The sequence below is a fragment of the Phasianus colchicus genome, chromosome 1 (assembly GCF_987193195.1).
Source record: "Phasianus colchicus chromosome 1, bPhaCol1.hap1.1, whole genome shotgun sequence".
Lineage (NCBI taxonomy): Eukaryota > Metazoa > Chordata > Aves > Galliformes > Phasianidae > Phasianus > Phasianus colchicus.
In genome coordinates this window covers 127,051,286-127,069,529 of record NC_143436.1, presented here as the reverse complement: position 1 = coordinate 127,069,529, position 18,244 = coordinate 127,051,286, and the positions used below count along the sequence as shown (strand labels likewise).

General features: G+C 36.7%; 1 protein-coding gene across 2 annotated transcripts in view; it reads right to left on the bottom strand.

Annotated features, from left to right (window-relative positions):
• Positions 1-18,244, bottom strand: part of ANOS1 (anosmin 1) — a 127,005-nt gene that overhangs the window by 42,846 nt on the left and 65,915 nt on the right. For both annotated transcript variants that reach the window (XM_031596120.2, XM_090125946.1), the window contains 3 exons: positions 15,088-15,150; positions 11,764-11,986; positions 6,150-6,334 (listed from right to left, as the gene is read on the bottom strand). In XM_031596120.2, coding sequence (XP_031451980.1) covers positions 6,150-6,334; positions 11,764-11,986; positions 15,088-15,150 — 471 coding nt within the window. The remainder of the gene's footprint in view (positions 1-6,149; positions 6,335-11,763; positions 11,987-15,087; positions 15,151-18,244) is intronic.

The window sequence follows — 18,244 nt, the reverse complement described above, 5'->3', positions numbered from 1 at the left end:
GCCTTTGACATTACATCTCACATTACATCCTCATCTCTAAATTGGAGAGATGATAGGGATTTGAAGGCTGGATTATTTGGTGGCTAAGAAATGAGCTGGATGGCCACAGCCAGAGAATTGTGGACAACAGTGTTATGTCCAGGTAGAAGCCAGTAAAAAGCGGGATCACTTAAGTCTCTATCTTGGGGTCAGTGCTTTTTAACATCTTTGCCAGCAATCTAGCCAGTGAGATTGAATGCACCCTCACAAGTTTGGTGATGACACCAAGCGGAGTGGTGCAGTTGACACAACAGAAGGAAGGGATGTTATCCAGAGGGACTTGGACAAGCTTGAGAAGAAGACTTACATGAACCTTCAACAAGGTCAAGTGCAAGGTGCTGCATTTTTGTTGGGGCAATCCCAGATATGTATACAGATTAGGAGAAGAATTCCTTGAGAACGGCTCTCTAGAGAAGGACCTGGGAGCTGTGGTGAAAAGCTGGATGTGAGCTAGCAGCGTGCACTTATCAACAGTAACCTGGGCTGCATCAAAGGAAGGGTGGCCAGCAGGCTGAGGGACATCATTGTCACACTCTACTCTGCCATCATGAGGTTTCATCTGGAATACTATATTCAGCTGTGAGAAGCCCAGCACAAGAAAGACATGGAGTGATTGAAGTGAGTTCAGCAGAGGGCCACAAAGAGCATCAGAGGAGTGGAACACCTCTCTTATATGAAGAATGGTTCTTCATCCTGAAGAAGAGAAGCCTTCATGGAGACCTCATTGTGGCTTTCCAGTACTTCAAGGAAACATAAAAAAGATGGAGAACAACCTTTTACACAGTCTGATAGTGACTGGACAAGGGGTAACAATTTTAAATTAAAAGAGTGGAGATTTAGATTCGATGTAAGGAGAAAATTCTTTATTTAGAGGATGGTGAGACACTGGAACAGGCCCAAACAATCTGTGGATGCCCCATGCCTGATGGCATTTAAGGTCAGGTGGGACGAATTACTTGGCAACATTTTCTAGTGAAAGCCATCTCTGTCTGTGACTTAGTACTAGATGATTTTAAAAGTCCTCTCCAAACCAAGACATTATATGATTCTATAAATTTCTGGGTTTTTCTTCCATGCTTTGCATGGAAGAAAGCAGCAGTTGCCAACCTAAATCAGTCAGAAATTTGCTCCAGCTCTCCAGCAGCAGTATTTTTAGAGACTTGATCAATAAAATTTGTAGCTATTATTCTGTGCTTAATCCCTTCAAATTGTTCACAAAGAAAATTTAGGAAAATGGGTAGCAGAATTGTGTGTGCATATGAAGGAAAAAGCTGACCCACTGTTGCTGCCACCACTACTGAAACACATCACCCACTGCCTTACTGTGCTCACATCCACTATTTGATCTCCATAAACATTCAGCAAGCATCAATGAATGTCAAGGAGCGTAATTTTTTCTGTATGGAGGAATTCAATTCCACACATTTGCTTCATACACTCTTCCATGTACTATGCCATTTTATCAGACAGCTCCTCTGCTGCTGTCTGTCACATGGCAACAAAATGTAATGGGATATTGGCAGGAAGGTTTAGCCTTTACTGCCATGCCACCAACATTTGCCTCTGACATCATGGGACAACAAAATAAAATAGGCGGCATTATTTTAGGATCAGTCCTTGTAGCTAGAAGGCAGGCATAATGTGAAAAGACTTGATTGACTCTACATTCCTCAACTGAGAAATCTCAGTTGTCATTTCTTTGCACCAGCCCAGTTATTCTGTTAGGGCTCATTTAAAACACCAGATTTCATTTCTGTCATTCTTTTTGTGGCGACTGTGAGATGTAGGATCAAATAGTGTGTCAACTCATATCACTAAAATTATTTTAATTTATGAACAGGCCCTAGGCTTATTTCTTTCACTATTGGCTTTGTTGGCAAAGCTTCTGTTAGTCTTCGCTGGCATGCAAGAGATGTATCTGTAACTAAAGCTCCTGCATTATAAAAAGCTTTGGTCTAACTAACCTCTACAAAGATTTAATATATTTGAAGCTAAATACTGCTGAAAAATCTTATACTATTCTGTTGGTAATTTGAATACTTTTTTCAGTTAGTTCTCAAAGAGCTATTAGAGTAATTATTAAAAAACAATTCTGTTCATGTCTTCGAATGGAAACATAACGTTTTAAAGAATTTAATCAATGAAAAACAAAACAAAAAGATCACCCCTAAACAATCATGAGAAAATAATTAGGCTACGCATTTATCCATTAACCTAAAAGAGGAAGGTTTTACAGTTAGGTTCCAATCCTAATACACATTATTTGGAATAAAATAATATAAAAAATGAGTCCTCAAACATAAACACGAGGCAATATATCACCATCCCAAATTCAACAAAAACAAATGCATGGAAGCAACTTTATAAAAGAAAACCATGAAATACCACAATCTGGAGAGTACAGAGAATAGCTTGACATTCCTTCTCAAGAGTGTATCTCAGGTCCAAGAGACAACGGACCAACCAGTGCTGCCACGTTCAAGAAGCACTGACAGTTCTAACCCTTTCACAACAGTCCAAAATTTTTCAGGTTCCGAGTCCCACCCCGAAACAAGTCTCTCATCCTGTCTTCGCTCTTGACTTCAATATGCCTAGAGAAATCTTTCCCTGCTGTTCATACAACTGACTTATGACTAAAGGACCTACCCACAGCACAGATGACCTATCTTCAATCCCATCATGTGTTTGAGAGGTTAACAGAAAATACTGCCTAGTGTCTTGGACACTGCATGCTAGTTTGAATTTGGACATTTTCTATATTTATGGGCAAGACTTTTCCTCTGAACAAAGCAAGCTGAAGGTATCAACAACTTCTTGCACGAAAAGGATAAAATTAGTTAGGATAAGGAGAGAGGAGAATGAAAAAATACAATTCAGTAGTGTAGAAGCTAAGCAATTCTGATGGAATTTCTGCATCACTACTGCAAGGATTTTGGTGTGTGTCATTTATATATAAGTAATAATTGGTGTAAGAAGGTCTTTGTGGCAAAGACTGGTACAGAAGACCCTCCGCTATTCTAGGTTTACAATAATCAGTGGAGTATTTCAATGTGTTCACTCTATTTCTATCATATTATCAATCTTGAATTCTATAGTGCAAAGGTTTGCTGAAAATAGTAGGGGACAGCCTTACCTTGCTGAGTCATAGCTCCACAACTATCTTTTGAAATAATGCAAAATGATGAAGAATTTGTAGTTCAGACAGTGAAGAGAGATCATCCAGAGTGTAAGAAGAGCTGAATTTATATTTCCTCTGTCAAAGAAGTCTGACAATGTCATATCCACTACTCCATCAAAGGACATTAGACCTTCCGTAATTAACAACATTTCTGCTTTCTAACTTGATGAATAATTAAAATTCTTTTTAATGTTAAGATTTAAATAACATAGTAATAGATTGTCTCCTTTCTTAAAAAGAAAGCATCAAAAGAGGACTAATGACAATATAATAAAAAAAAAAACATACACTTTTTCAAAAAAAAACACTTTTTCAATACCAAATAAAAATTTATGATACATGAGAAAATATTTACACAATTAAGTAGAAAATTCCAGTGGTTTTGAAAAGTAAATCCTTCAAAAAAGTTATTTAAAAGTATAGCCTCACCTGTAAATGAAGTTAAAAAGAAAAACAGAAAACTGTGAAAAGCTCTGACAAAATACTATGAAATTTCTTGTAAGAAGGTGCAGAAAAAAGCTTCACATAATTCCAGGCATATAACTTTGCAATATACAGCCATAAGGAAATTCAGAACCTTGCCTACAGCCTTGTTGATCTTCCTCTGCTCTGACCATGGCCTCTAAGCAAAAGTAGGAAAAAGAGTAATGAAAGGGCATCATCTGCCATGGACAGCCACACCCCAGGAGTTCTTAACTGAATGGCTGAGCTCTTTACATACATATATACATATATATATGTATATATATATATAAAATCAAGGTCTCAGAGCCCAATGCTTTGGAATCATAGAAGAAAAATTCTCAGTTATATGAACAAGAAAAGCCTGGAGGAGATACACACAGTCACTTCAGTCAGACTGGACGTTCGCCTTTGCTGCTGACACGGCAAAATCAATTCTAAAGCATCCAGTCAAATCCAGAATTTGATTGCCCAGTAGGATGTCTGAAACTACAAATGCCATTGAGGTACATGACTATAGACCAAAATTCTTATTACTACTGCCCCTCAAGGGTGCCCAGCCTTTATGCCCCACTAAATGCATATGGTTTGCAAAGTCAGCCAGGCATCCTGAAGCTTGTTTGGAACTGACATCCCCAGTGGGGTCTGTCTCACAATCCAACATATGTCTCTCAAGACATAGTAGGGACATCAACGTTCTCAGAAAGAAGTCAGTTGGAGGAGTCTTCTCCTGCCATAATGAATAACTCAGCCCCTTCTGCCTGCATGTTGCACACCCTCAAGAAAGTTAGCTATCAGGATTCTTACCATTCTGCGAAGGGAAGACATTTCTGAAGCCCTCTCTCCTGTACATCACTGTGAGAAGGAAGATATTCATACAAGCTCCACCACTGTATATAATGCTTGTTCCTAGAAATGTGCAAGAGGCCTATTTCTGGGGTGAGGAAAAGTGTAGTAATATGCAATCTTTGCAGAAGAGCTGTGTTTCTACAGCCTGGCTGCATGGCATGATAATAGCGAGTAGCAGTTCACATCTGGCTTATGTTTGCTAAGTGGTATTCTCCTAGTAGCATAAGCAGGAAGCTGTTTTCTGAGTATGGGGAACACAGACTGAAGATGTGAACCTCAACTGAGAAACAAAAATAAGTCACTGCAACTTTATCGGGCGTGAAGTTGTGTACATTCCTTGGGATGAAATTGCACAGGCTGTGTTTCATGCCAAGCTCTGCTGCAGGTGACTTTCCCTGATTAGGACTCTCACGTTGTAAGAGCCCCCTGCAGTACATCAGTAATGCTAAAGATTTCACTTTTGACTGTTCAGTTTCACAAGCTTGACACTATTTTGAGATACCTCTTTCCTGAACTGAGAATGAAAACAGACTGCCACAGAATTTAAATTCCTTATTTTATTTTGTGGATTGTTCCCTCTTTCTTTTTTTTTTTTTTTCTTAGCTGTAATGATGCTTTGCAGGTCTTTTCAGAATCAACATTTTGCTTTTCTTGTCAGCAGAGATGATGGTGAAGCAGTTAAGATATATGATTGGAACTGTGCCATCCAGGTGGACTGTCAGCATGTTAAGAAACAGATTGAAACTGGGAAGAAACCTAAGCGAAAATTTATGCTCTGTTGGCTGCTTCTCATTAAGAAAAATTTGCTCATGAATCTTACATTTTCAGCCTGGATTGCCCTGAGTGATAAAAGTATGACATCATAGGTCTTCCCGAATTAGGAGGGCAACATCTGAAAAAGTGACTTTACAGATAAAAAAGGTTTCACTCTTAACACTTATGCTTTTAAAAATTGAATGGTCTTTTGATCAATTATATTTCTTAGCATTTTGCTAAAATCGAAGCCATGCCTTGGAGGCCAGGCACTGGTTCACACTGACTTTAAAAGGACTGTCTCTCCCACGATTCCTTCAGTAGATTTTGGTATCTAATTCTACATTTTTCAATAGATTGGTGGCTTTTTGGAATACCTGTCTGAATAGATAACAAGTATGTGCTTGTACAAAAGTTCTACTGAGCGTCTTATGGAAATCAAGATTCCAGGTACATCTATAGATACTTCCCTATACAGAGTAAACCTACAAAATAAACTAATTTTGGAAACATAAACCTCTGAATGTCGTTTCCTTTGGGGGGCAGGGAAAGAAATATTTTCTTTCTTGCTAATATATTCACACTTTTGTAATGATGCCATTTACTATACGTATCAAAACCATTTGATGCTTCTGTTACTGAAAGTCAAAATATTGAAGTTCATTTTTCTTGAATAAGTCTTTTAAATAGCTCATTGAGCAGTGGAGTAAAGCCTTGGAGATCTAGACCCTTCTTGTGGCTATCTTGTGACTTAGAGAGACACCAAAAAGGGGTATCTGTGCATCAGTCTCTCAGTTTACATAATCTAACTCTGATCTGAAGAACTTTATGGAAGCTAGGGGTTCTTACCATTTTACAAAGAACTGACCTGTGCCACAGTTTGCCAGTTAGTAGCATCATCCTCACTAGGATGGATTCCTTGATTCCACCTCCTCTGAACAACATAAATCACAGGCTCAATGGAAATATTGAATTTTGAAGACCACTTCACCTCCAGGTCTCCAGACTGGAGTTCTATGAATTTTAATTCTTTCCGGGGTTTCAATGGAACACCTGCAACAGGAACATAAAGATGGAAGTATTTGAATAATTTGCAAAATCAGAAAAAAAAACATCGTGAAGTTAAACTGTATAAAAAAACACTAATAAAAAAGAAGCTGGTTGGTCAGTTCAGAAGAAAAAAAGAAAGGAACGGGTAGGCTGACACAAGCGGAAATTTCTTAAGTCTTCATTACTGACAACAGTAAAATTTAAAAAAAAATCTTCAAAATTATTTCTTTATTTCATTTAAGAACTAAAAGTAAGGATCTGAGAGCTGTGAGTTAAAACTGATCTCAGTTTCCATATATGTTTTGATAACCTGGAGAAAGATCCTCTGATCTCAAGCTGAATTAACTCTACTGCCATTCAGATTTTCACCCAATTGTGTCTTTGTACACTTCTCATCATGGAATTTTCACATCATCATTTGGCAATCTTCATTTCTTTCCACTGCTGGTCTACCCTTAACATTACAAAACTTTCCCTTGCTTAGTCTTCTTTGCTGCATTTTAAACTCAGTACTTGTGTTCATGGATCACGGACAACAGATTGTATCTTTCAGCTACGGAGGAGTCTTTTGAGCACTGCAGGATTGTTGTCATGTCTTTCATTGCTTTCTTCTTCAGTCTAACAACTGCGGTGTACTACAAGTAAGAGTTTCTCTTCCTGTGATTGTTCTTGCAGTTATACTGTTGAAACTCTTCCACTGGACCACAGCCCTTCTCCAAAGCCATGCCTAAAACTAGACACAGTCCCCAGAAGAGCCTTTACCAACGCAGACTAGAGTAGCAGAATTATTTTCAATCTTTTACATTCATCTGATATACGTAAGTATGCTGCTTGCATTTTCCTGAGCAGCATGCAGCCATAGTGTATGATGTGTCTGTCACTCCAATTTTTACATTTCAGAGTCCAAGCTGTCTTTATAATATTTAGAGGATTTCTCATTACATTATGTTACTAAACGACAGTTATTTCTGTTGCTTTGACACTTGATAGCATTGTCTCTTTGAAACTATTTGCAGCAGTTTGAAGGAGAATACCAAAATCAAATTTGGCATCTTTTGATTAAATCAACATATCAAGTATTTGCCTAGATAGATATTAGAAGCTCATATATTTAATTGTGCATCATTTTGTCACTTTGGGATATGACATACAAGAATTCTATGCTGAAATATAAATCTTCTTATTAAATTACTGTATATGCTTTATCTTTATATATTTATATTTCACCATTTCATTGGGGGCCAATAGAAGACCAGCTGTATACACTGGTTCAATAAATTGTAATATGAATGTTTCTACTCAGTCTGTCATAGATGGCTGGAATAGCGAATCTTAGATGACCAAACTACTTTTATGTTTTAAGAGGTCTTCTCCTAAATGTGATTCAATAATTAGCCCCAATTCAATACAAATAGATACTTGCAGCCCTTGAAGAAACCTAAAATCAATCTAAGGAAAATTCAGTACATAAATCCAGTACCATCACAGTTTAAACCATGCGTATCATTCAACAGTCAGTTGTCTTAGTCTAATATAACTAACATCATAGATCCTGTCAGTTCCTATTTCTATGTTTCAAAATCCTTCTTTACTTACAATGTACAATAATCCTACAATTTGCATGTTAAGAAAATTCCATCTGCTCTGCATTAGGGGCAGTTGGATTTGCTTGACTGCAACTAACTCAGCCTCTCTGCTGTTATGTAATTGTGTGCAGATGGATTTCAGCAGCACAAACTAGAGCATCACACAAGTGCATTCTGAAACTTTTGTAGAACCAGAATCATCTATTTCATATCCAGATGTGTAGATCCAATTACTCTTCAGTGTGCTCTTTATTATGCAAATGGCTAACCCTTTCATCATGCTGGGACAAATTAGTCCTTCAAAGTAGTATTTGAAGAATTTAAATCACTGATTGCTATATGTGTGCAGCACCAGAGCCCACAAAAAAAAAGAAAAAAAAAAAAGAAAAAAAAAAAGAAAAAAAAAAAGAAAAAAAAAAATTAAAAAAAAAAAGAAAAAAAAAAAGAAGCACTTCCAAAGGTGTATTTCAAAACATTCATATGACTCTGTGCTACAAAAAATACTTGTATACTCTTTTATCATAAGAATCTGTACTTTAAATGTTGATTTTCCAGGAATTCAAAAAGCTTTCACAGAATGGTTTCAGACAGTAAAAGCAACATTTATGGTATCAATACAATTGTGAACACAGTTGTTCAAAGACGCAAGCACCTCTAAAAGCTGTGCATTTTTTTTTTTTTAATATGCAATTATTTTTTGTTAACCATGAAAAAACTTTTAAACTATGGATGACAGTTCTGGCTCCAGCTGTCCTATTATAACACTGCCATACCAATTTAGCTTTTAAACATTATGATCTTCCCTTTATAACTCATTTTGCTCATATCTGCAGTTTGGTCTGCTGTAAGGATTACTCCCTAACACTTTTCAAACAAAATTAATTAGGCTGGATTAGGCAGTACAAACCCTGAAACTCTGATCAAAAGAGATTGTGAAAATTTCACTGAAGTTGTGACATTATCACATTGGAGAAACCACTTACTTCTGAAAAGAAAAAAGGTGATGGGTAATTATTCAGCTGTAACCAGATGAGTGTGGAAAAAAAGATACACATTCACGCCCTTACTTGGAGATGAATATGTGGGTGTTAGGCAAAGCCACTGTGATCAAGCATTGGACATCATTTTCTCTTTCTTTTTGTACTGTGGTTTTATATTATCTTATTTCTAAGCAGAGATATCTCATTTCTATCCATAGAATACCAAGTCTACCTTAGATATTTAGATAGAATTATATCCAAATAGAAAAAAAAAAACTAAGTAGGCAATGGAAAAGCAGAAAAATTTTCTGAAGAGAAAGAGTCTTGAGACTGCACAAAGGAGGTGGATGAGGCAGATAACAGAAGAGAAAACATTTCATATCTCCAGCAAAGGCAAAAAAAAAAAAAAAAAAAAAAAATTGAAAACTGTGTAACTGAACCATAATACTACTCCTAACAGAGATGAGAAAAATGCAGTGATATAGATAACTTGATCATTATTGAATACAAGCCAATTAAAAAAAAAAAGGGGGGGGGAAAACAAATACAGTTAAAACCCAAAACACTTTCAACAAATAACTTTGGTGTAAGCATACTTACCTTAATATCCTTTTAGGATTTGGCTTTTACACTCAGTACTAGAGGGCACATCCAGTTATATCAGGTATTTTATATCCATTGTTGTAACTTTCATCTCCAGAACTTGATCAACATTGAAACTCTAGCAACTTCTGCAGACTCTTAGATTCAATCTGAGTTCACTTTCTAGCTGTGAGTGCTGTCAAAATGCTAAGAATAAGTACTAGACATGTTCACTAGATCTCAGTCATGCTTGCAGAGTTTGCTTTTTAGTGACAGTAAGGTCATTTACCCTTGGAGGAAATGAATAACAAGCCTGCTCAGCTTCTATTTGTTCTTTGTTGCAGAAAGACAGGTTGAAGAGGCTAATTAGCTGAATTCATCAGCTGAGAAGGCAGTACTGTATTGGGTTTGACCTTCCTCTGCAAAAAATATATGTTCTTACAAGAAAGCACCTCCTGCAGATAGGTGATAAGATGCTAGAGAAGGTTAATTCTGCTACTACATAATTAGGCCAAGCAAAAGCAGCCTTCACAGTGTGCAGTTATACAATGTATCATATCTTGTATCCCCCTCCAAAAAAAATGTGTCATCTTGTTTTACTTGTTTGCTGCTAGTTTCGTTTTCACCTTCTTTGGCTGTCACTTTTACTGGAATGTCCTGCAGCATGCTGTTTAGTGATTGTAGTATGGACCCTGCCCATGTAAACCATTAATTACACATGCAATACAAATGCTGAGTTTACTGCTCTGTTCAATAGTCTCAAGAAAATGACAGAAATTAGTAAATAGTCCATTTAAATAATTTTCATTTTAAAAGGCAGTGTGGATGAGAGTATATTAATTCCTTATAGTTTGACAGGGCTGCTCTGATGTCCCTTGAAAGAAGAATTTCCCTTCCATACTGGAAACCTGGATCACAGCATTGCTTGCCATTCAAACTATTTCAAGTAGTTTTTTGATTAGTTTCATGCTTACTCAAACTCAATGACTTCTACATCAAATTTTCTCCATTTCTGTAAGTAAATAAGACAGTGTGGATGGCCAATGTTGTACATTCAAACTCAGGATACAAAAGTCAAAGTATATTATTTATGACATGCATTCTCATCAGTAGGGACATTTAAAAATATGCATTAACATTTCAGCTACAAGAATTAACTTAAAAACAAATCACCATCTCCTTCACATATTTGACTTCCGACATCAAAACAGGCCTGATATTTGTTGTAATCAAACATACACAAAATCATGATAGCCTGTTCTATTTCAAGTACTGTTAGCAGTTGTATGCCAGGAAAGATCAACAATTCTGACCTCATCCAAACATTCATCCTGTGTTTTCAGTATTGCAAACAACTGGAGATCGGCATATGGAAATAAGACTGGATTCAGACCTAAGCCTGAAACTTAGTTCAGAGTTCTGCTGATTGCTCTCTCCAGGGAGAGTCCAAGCTATCAGCAGCATACCTGATTAGTATTTATTTTTTATCTCTAAAGTAAGAAGAATGGATTTCTAACAAAATGTTCCAACTCCATTTAGCAAGAAAATGTCTTTCACAAATGATCACTGCTTTGTGTTAGAAGCATATTTTGAAAGTATTTCACATATAAAGCTTTTTAAAAATAAACATAACAAATTAAAATCTGGAGGTTGTATAAGCACAAATCTTTCCTGAGTCTGTATGCTCTTGCTGATGGATGGCAAGGACAAAATCTCAGGACTCCAGACAAATAAAAACTTTTTGAATAATTCATGGTGCCTTAAATTTAAATAATGCAGTAATATATACGTGGGCTTTATCTAGGTCATTAAGTACACCAACTCCAAATACATTATATTGATTTGTTCTTTGGCTTTGTTACCACACAATTCCTATTCAGTAGTGCTATCTTCTTGGCTCATACTCATAAATGTCATTTGTGATTAATAGGACTTGAACTATTTATTGTTAAATATTTTCCTGGTGCATTCCCTCTCATCTGCATCAAATTAAGTGAGATTTCACCTAAACTGGCAAGTTTGTTCTGCATAATAGCCATATGCTTATATTCCACAGATTTCCAGATATGGCCTTCATAAGGCAGAAAAAAGAAATCAGAAACTGGAACAACATTTTTCTTTGTCTTTCCATATTTTATGCATCCAGTCACACCTCCACAAGAACCTTTTTCCATGTCTTCTCCATACAAATCCCTGTCAAATGAAAGTCCTAGCTCTCTAAGAGATTTTACTATGACCTGAAGTTATTAGCCCAGTATAAGTACATATTAATAATAATTTCTACCTTTGTACAGGTTCTTAGGAACTTGGCATGTGTGACCACATCCGTTGGAACAGCATTTCTTCACTCCAGAACATTCACTATCAGCTTCACAGCTTTCAACGCAGGCAGCTGCAAAACCACTGGCCTTTTCAGGTGCTGGGCAGTCCCCTTGCTTCACTGACAGGATGTATTTAAGGAATTCACAGCTAGTTAGGCATTCATAATTCTTCTTGGGGAAAAGAGGCTAAAGGAAAAACAAAAGAATTATAAAAAAGTTTTCAAAAGGAAGGAAAAAAAAAGAAAAAATGTTGCACATTTCCCAAGACCTCCAAAGATAATTTCAGATTTTCATCTTTTGCAAGACTATCCCTGAAGATTTGTATGTTCAAGTCCCCTCTAAAAAAGCATTCCAAGTGCACAAACACAAATTCCCTCAAGTACGATCATCATCTTTAATAGAATAAAGCTGTTTACATCTGCCAGATTTCTCTTGTTTTCCTCACATCGCCTAGCTACAAACTTGCTCAATAAGAGATTTTTAAAAATCTCAAAACAAAGGAGAAGCGATGGTCAGATGGTCTTTTCTTTTTTTTTTTTTTTTTGACCACTCCACATTCCTCCCTTCTTATTTCATGAACTCTATCCACAATATCTGATGGAACACCATGCTAGGAAAATAAGTGAAATCTTACTTCCTTATGCTGTCTGAACTGAGTTGGTTACGAGAAGGACATCTTTATTTTCTTGGTAACATATTAATAATTATTCATGGAACTGGAATAAAATTTCTAATAAAAAGATCAGCAGAAAATAGAGGTTAAAATAGAATCACAGAATCTATGTAGAGTTAGAAGGGACCTTTAAAAGTCATCTAGTCCAACTCCCCTGCAAAAAACTGAGAATACAGCTTAAATACATTTATTAAAGCTCAAATAAATGTTATCTCTTGGAGCAATCAGCTCCTAGCTATAGGAGACACTGTTTCAAAGCATATACATTTTACAGTATATGCACTACTCAGACATTTGACAGTATTTTTTCCAGCTTTATTAAAAACAGCATCTAGAACCCCATGGAGAACACTGTGTACAACACAGAGATTTCACCTCCTCTTTTAGCTGGTGCTTTATTTAGTTTGGTGTATAACCAGTTATGGCAATTCCCTCAAAGAGATCAGTGAAACTGTAGGTAGTTAAACTGCATAGCTGGTGTTATCCAAGTTTACAACCTACTCTCCATAAACCCTTTTGTGTAATTTCTTCCATATTCAAATTTTACTTTTTTAATTTAATACTGCTTGCAATTTATGGCAAAATGAGAAATACTGTTAAGTATAAAGATGCCCATGTTGGGCCTCCCTGAGAGTATGTCAGTTTATGCTCCAGAATCCTGGAATGTGCCACAAAGGTACCTCTCATGTATTGTCTTATAGAGTAGTACAAAATTTTTGAATCAAACTCTTCAGGATATATTTTAGTGACACACTATAACTACTGCAATGACTGCCAAATTAAGCAGTCCCCTTTTCTCTCCTATTCACCCCAGTGTTCCTTGGATGTGCACTCATGCTGTTCTCCCTGCTGACCATACCTGATTTCACAGTGACTTAAGAAACCAGCAGGAAACTAAACTTTTGGAAAACAAAGGAGACAGGCAAAATGTTTCCTTTTCTTCTTCATGTGAAGGTTACTTTAACAGTAGCATACATTACCTAGATAAGGACTTCTACACAATAACAGACCTTGAGCTGAAGTTTTTATAAAAGTTTTTATAAAAAGTAAATATAAATAAAGATGAATTTATTCTCAAATTCTCATTTTCTCAAATGAAAACAGTTTGTCTTAATACATTCAGATAATGTCTAAGGAGGATACAAGATCTTGAAAGAAAGAAAGGAAAATGATGTGTGTGTGCATCAAGCAAATTTCAAATCCTAAAACATCGCAAATTTGCAGCTACTTAATTAAAAACTTTACAGCTCCCTGAGGCATAATACATCCTCAAGGCTTCTCTTCCTCACCCTATTTCACAGCTCATTTTTCAGTTAGCTGCTAAATGTGCTGCTCTTCATTACTGGCCTTTGAAGTTCTAAATTTAGTTTCAACCACAAAACACTAATTAAAGAAGGATGCTCACTGTTTTTAACTACAATAGAACAGTGTTCCACAAATGTTTTCCTTTTAAACCAAATTTATACATTTTTACATCCATATCTGGAAACAGCCAGAGTAGGAAATTATATATGAGCATGATATAAATTACACATGCTAAAACTGCTTTATTACACTTCTCTAGAATTGTGTTATATAAGGAAGCAGCAACTGATTCCAGTGGAAGAACGTTTACAGGGATTGATTTTAATGAGAAATTTTTACTTGTTCTTCTAATATAGCTAAATAGATTAGTATTCTTTTAATCCTTATTTACATGTGGCTATTTGGATCTAAAATTTACGTTTTTAGTTGAAATGACAACCTTTCCTAATCAAGATATTTATTTAAAACTGTTTAAATAAAAGTGTTGTTCTATCAGCAAAAGAGCATTCACAGTGATGAAGAAGGTGAGAAATCAATCAGTGGAGCGTATCAGTTAAGGTCAACTCTGTTTTTATAAGACAAGCTGAAAATCTTAATAAATACACATTTTAATTGATTTGAATAAAGGTATATCTGTATAATAAAGCAAACTTCTACTGAGATGATATTTTACTTTGTACTAAAAGCCAGTTAAGGATGCTTCAAAACCAATCCAACTATCTCCGATTTTGTACTAGTTTAACTGATCTACACTTGTTTATTCACAAGGTTATTTTGAAATGCTATGAAGAAACAGTTTTCTTCACAAAAGACTTGTTCCTGAATAATTATGAATTTTGATGCCTTTCTTCTGAATCCAGTTACAGACATTCTTTTTAAAATCAGACTGATCTTCGCAAATGAAATGCCATTCTTTTTCCTAGCTATCTTGCACAGGATTTTCACAGTTGTGATGATGTTTTTATCCTTAAAATAAATAAATAAATACTTTTCTTAAACCTGTCCAGAAAAGAGAGAAGGTATGTGGGAGAAATAAAGGACGTATTTAATAGCACCTTCTCAGAAATAATACGTGAGTGTGACCAATCAGTGCTTCCAACTTCAAGATCATTTGGTCAGGAAAAAAAACCTTTTTTTTCCCTCAGACATATTACAGCTACATCATTTGAAGTGTATCCATTAAAATGAAAGAAAATGCTACAAACATCCCATGTTTGTTAGCTGTCTCCTTAAAGCTCACACCTTTAAGAGTGTAAGTGAAAGAGGCAGCTGGAAGAAAGTGAGAAAGAACGCCCTTGGGCTGACATACCTCACAGAAGCTTTGGCAATGGTTTTTCTTCAAGTCCCAGGATTCTTTGCAGGGCTCCAGGCACTACGAAGAGTCAAGAGGGGAAAGTGTCAAGAAGAGAAAGAAATAAACATCTACAAATGACCCCAGTTTGTTCTCTGATTGTTTGTGTGGCCCATAGGAAGTTAATAACAGGCTTTAAAAATCCACTTCTCCTGAGGATAAGATTGTGTCATTGAGTCATGGTGTCAGAGCAAGGGCATGCCAAACTCTGTTGAGATTACAAGAAACATTTTCAGTGCTTCTTACAGTACAAGACAATTGCCCTTCTTATTTATATGCCATCCTATTTTCTGCATTACTGAGTCTAGGTCCTAATAACATTTAACATCATGTCATTGGATCACAGAGCAATGTCAAGAGTACTACTCTAAACTACAAAAAAACTTAAATCTTCTCCTTTCTGATCAGCTTAAAGATTAGATGGGGACATTGTCTTCCCATGGGAGTAACTATTTCAGCAAGCTATAGAGTAAACTCAGCAGAGATTTAGCCACTTTTCCTGTATAAATAGACAATGTTCACTGGTGTGTTAGCAAAATCACTTTATTTCAAGTACCACATTATCATTTTTTCACCTTCAGTCTCTACTACAATGGATATACAGAGTTCAGACACCACAAATCTGAGATTCAAACTCTGAAACCTGAGTCAAACTTCTCAACATAAAATAAACATACTGCAGCTGAAACATAATTCAAACTGCCATCCAATTAGGTAAATGACCTAGGAAAAAAAAGCATTGTGGAAGTTAGCATCTACTTTTTTCTGGTAATACTTGAAAGATAGTTACTGCACCAAAAGGAAAGGCCTATGACATGCAATTCTTAGAATCTGACACATGTTCATATTATTTGTTTCTCTTATACATAGTATTAAATTGGAAGTATTTACATTTCTGTTAATCAAAAACAAATACAAATACATACACAGTATATTTCAGAACAGCTATTCTACTGTACCATTAATGCGCTAAAAAAATTAATTTTTTAGAAGTTAAACGTTTTTCTTTCTAGTGACAAAGTCTAAAAATATAAAACCATTATTCATACAGGTTACGTAGTTTATGAATGCAAAATACATTTTCTCTCTGTTCTGTGTACAGATATAGGCCAGTGACAAGTGGTGTCCTGCAGTAGCCCATCATGGAACTGATGCTCTTCAACATCATTATCAGTAACACAGATGGTGGAATTAAGTGTACCATCAGTAAGGTACAACTTGGTTTGGACAGTACCAGGCTGCGTGGTGCAGTTGTTACAATAAAAGGAAGGAATACCATCTAAAGGGACTTGGATAAGCTTGAGAAGTGGGCCCATAAGAACCTAATGAGATTAAATAAAGCCAAGCGTACTTGGGTCAGGGTAATCCCAATATGCGTACAGACTGGGAGAAGAGTTCCTTGAGAGCAGCCCTACAGAGAAGGACTTGGGTATTCTGGTGAAAATTTGGACAAGAGCCAGCAGTGAGCACATGCAGCCTAGAAGGCCATCTGTATCCTGGGCTGTATAAAAAGAGGGATGGCCACTAGGGCAAGGAAGGTGATTGTCCTCCCCCTGCTCTGACCTTGTGAGGCCCCACCTGGAGTACTGCATCCAGGTCTGGGGCCCTAGCACAAGAAAGACATGGAGTTGTTGGAGTGGGTCCAGTGAAGGGCCACAAGAATTATCAGAGTGCCAGAGCACCTCTTCTATGAAGAAAGGTAGAGGGAGCTGGGTTTGTTTAGCTTGGAGAAAAGAAGGCTCTAGTAAGACCTCACTGTATAAGGGTTCTTTGGGTAGACAGTGATAGGACAAGAGGAAATGGTTTTAAACTAAAGGAGGGAAGTTTTTGATTAGAAGCCAGGGGAAGTTTTACACTGAAAGAGAGGTGAAGTGATGGAACAGGTTGCCCAGAGAGGTTGTAGATGCCCCATGTTCAAGACCACGTTGAATGGGGCTCAAGCGCTACCTGATTGTCATGGCTTTGTGATTTATCATCAGTATTCCACATCATAACATCATGCAGTGTACTGGGAGTTAAAGAGTTAGTGCTGCAGCTTCAGTCCTGGAAGAGAAGAATGAATCACAGCTCCCAGAAGACTTTGTTTTTTCATTTCCATCTTGTGGGAAGAGGGAATAATAAAACTGACTGGAAGTCATAAGGCTAGCTTCTCTTTGTTCACTGGTGGAACAGAGTAAGAACTTTGGTTTTCAGAAAACTCTCTCAGTTATTTGATTTATTAGATTCAATCCTAATTAATTTGTATTTTTGCTATTATAATTAGTAAACTAAGTTTGTTTTCCTTCTCAGATCACTGCCACTGTTTTTTTCCCTTTCATTCCATTTCCCTCCTTTTTGGGCCAGTGGGCCTGCTGTTCCCTTGTCACAGATACCGATCTAGTACCTGATCCAGTAGTCTGCATCCCTGTCTGCAGAAGGGGATGTTGGAACTTGATGATCCTTGAGGTCCCTTCCAACCCAAGCCATCCTATGATTTTGTTCTATGATTCTATAATTATAGTCATGAGGGAGACTGACTTCTTACATGGTTTGATAGTGATCAGACAAGGGGGAATGGTTTTAAACTAAAAGAAGAAGATTTAGAGTAGATATTATGGGGAAATTTTTCACTGAGATGGTGATGAGGCATTGGAACAGTCACCCAGAGAAGTTGTAGATGCCCCATCCCTGGAGGCCAGGTTGGGTGAGGACCTGGACAACTTGATCTAGTGGTTGGCCACCCTCCCACAGCATGAGGGCTAGAACTAGATGGTCTTTAAAGGTCCCTTCCAACCCAAGCCATTCTATGATTCTATAAATACACAGTGGTATTTTAGACCCAACTTTTAGCTCTTCAAAATTCACAATGTACTGTACACAAAGCAATTAGAAGGATACATTATAAAATGACACTGAAGTCAGTAAGTTCAATTAATTCTGGAGTGTTGTTTGTCTTGTGGCAGTTATTGTACATTTGAGCGCCATTCCATCATCACTACAATTTTACAGCTCTTCTAATTGTCTGATAGATTTAACACCAAATTTACAGAGATGTGAGCGGTGTAAAAATAGAGTGGGCAACATTTTGATCATGCTGGGACTCTATCAGTATTTCCCAGGGCTTGTCATGATTTCC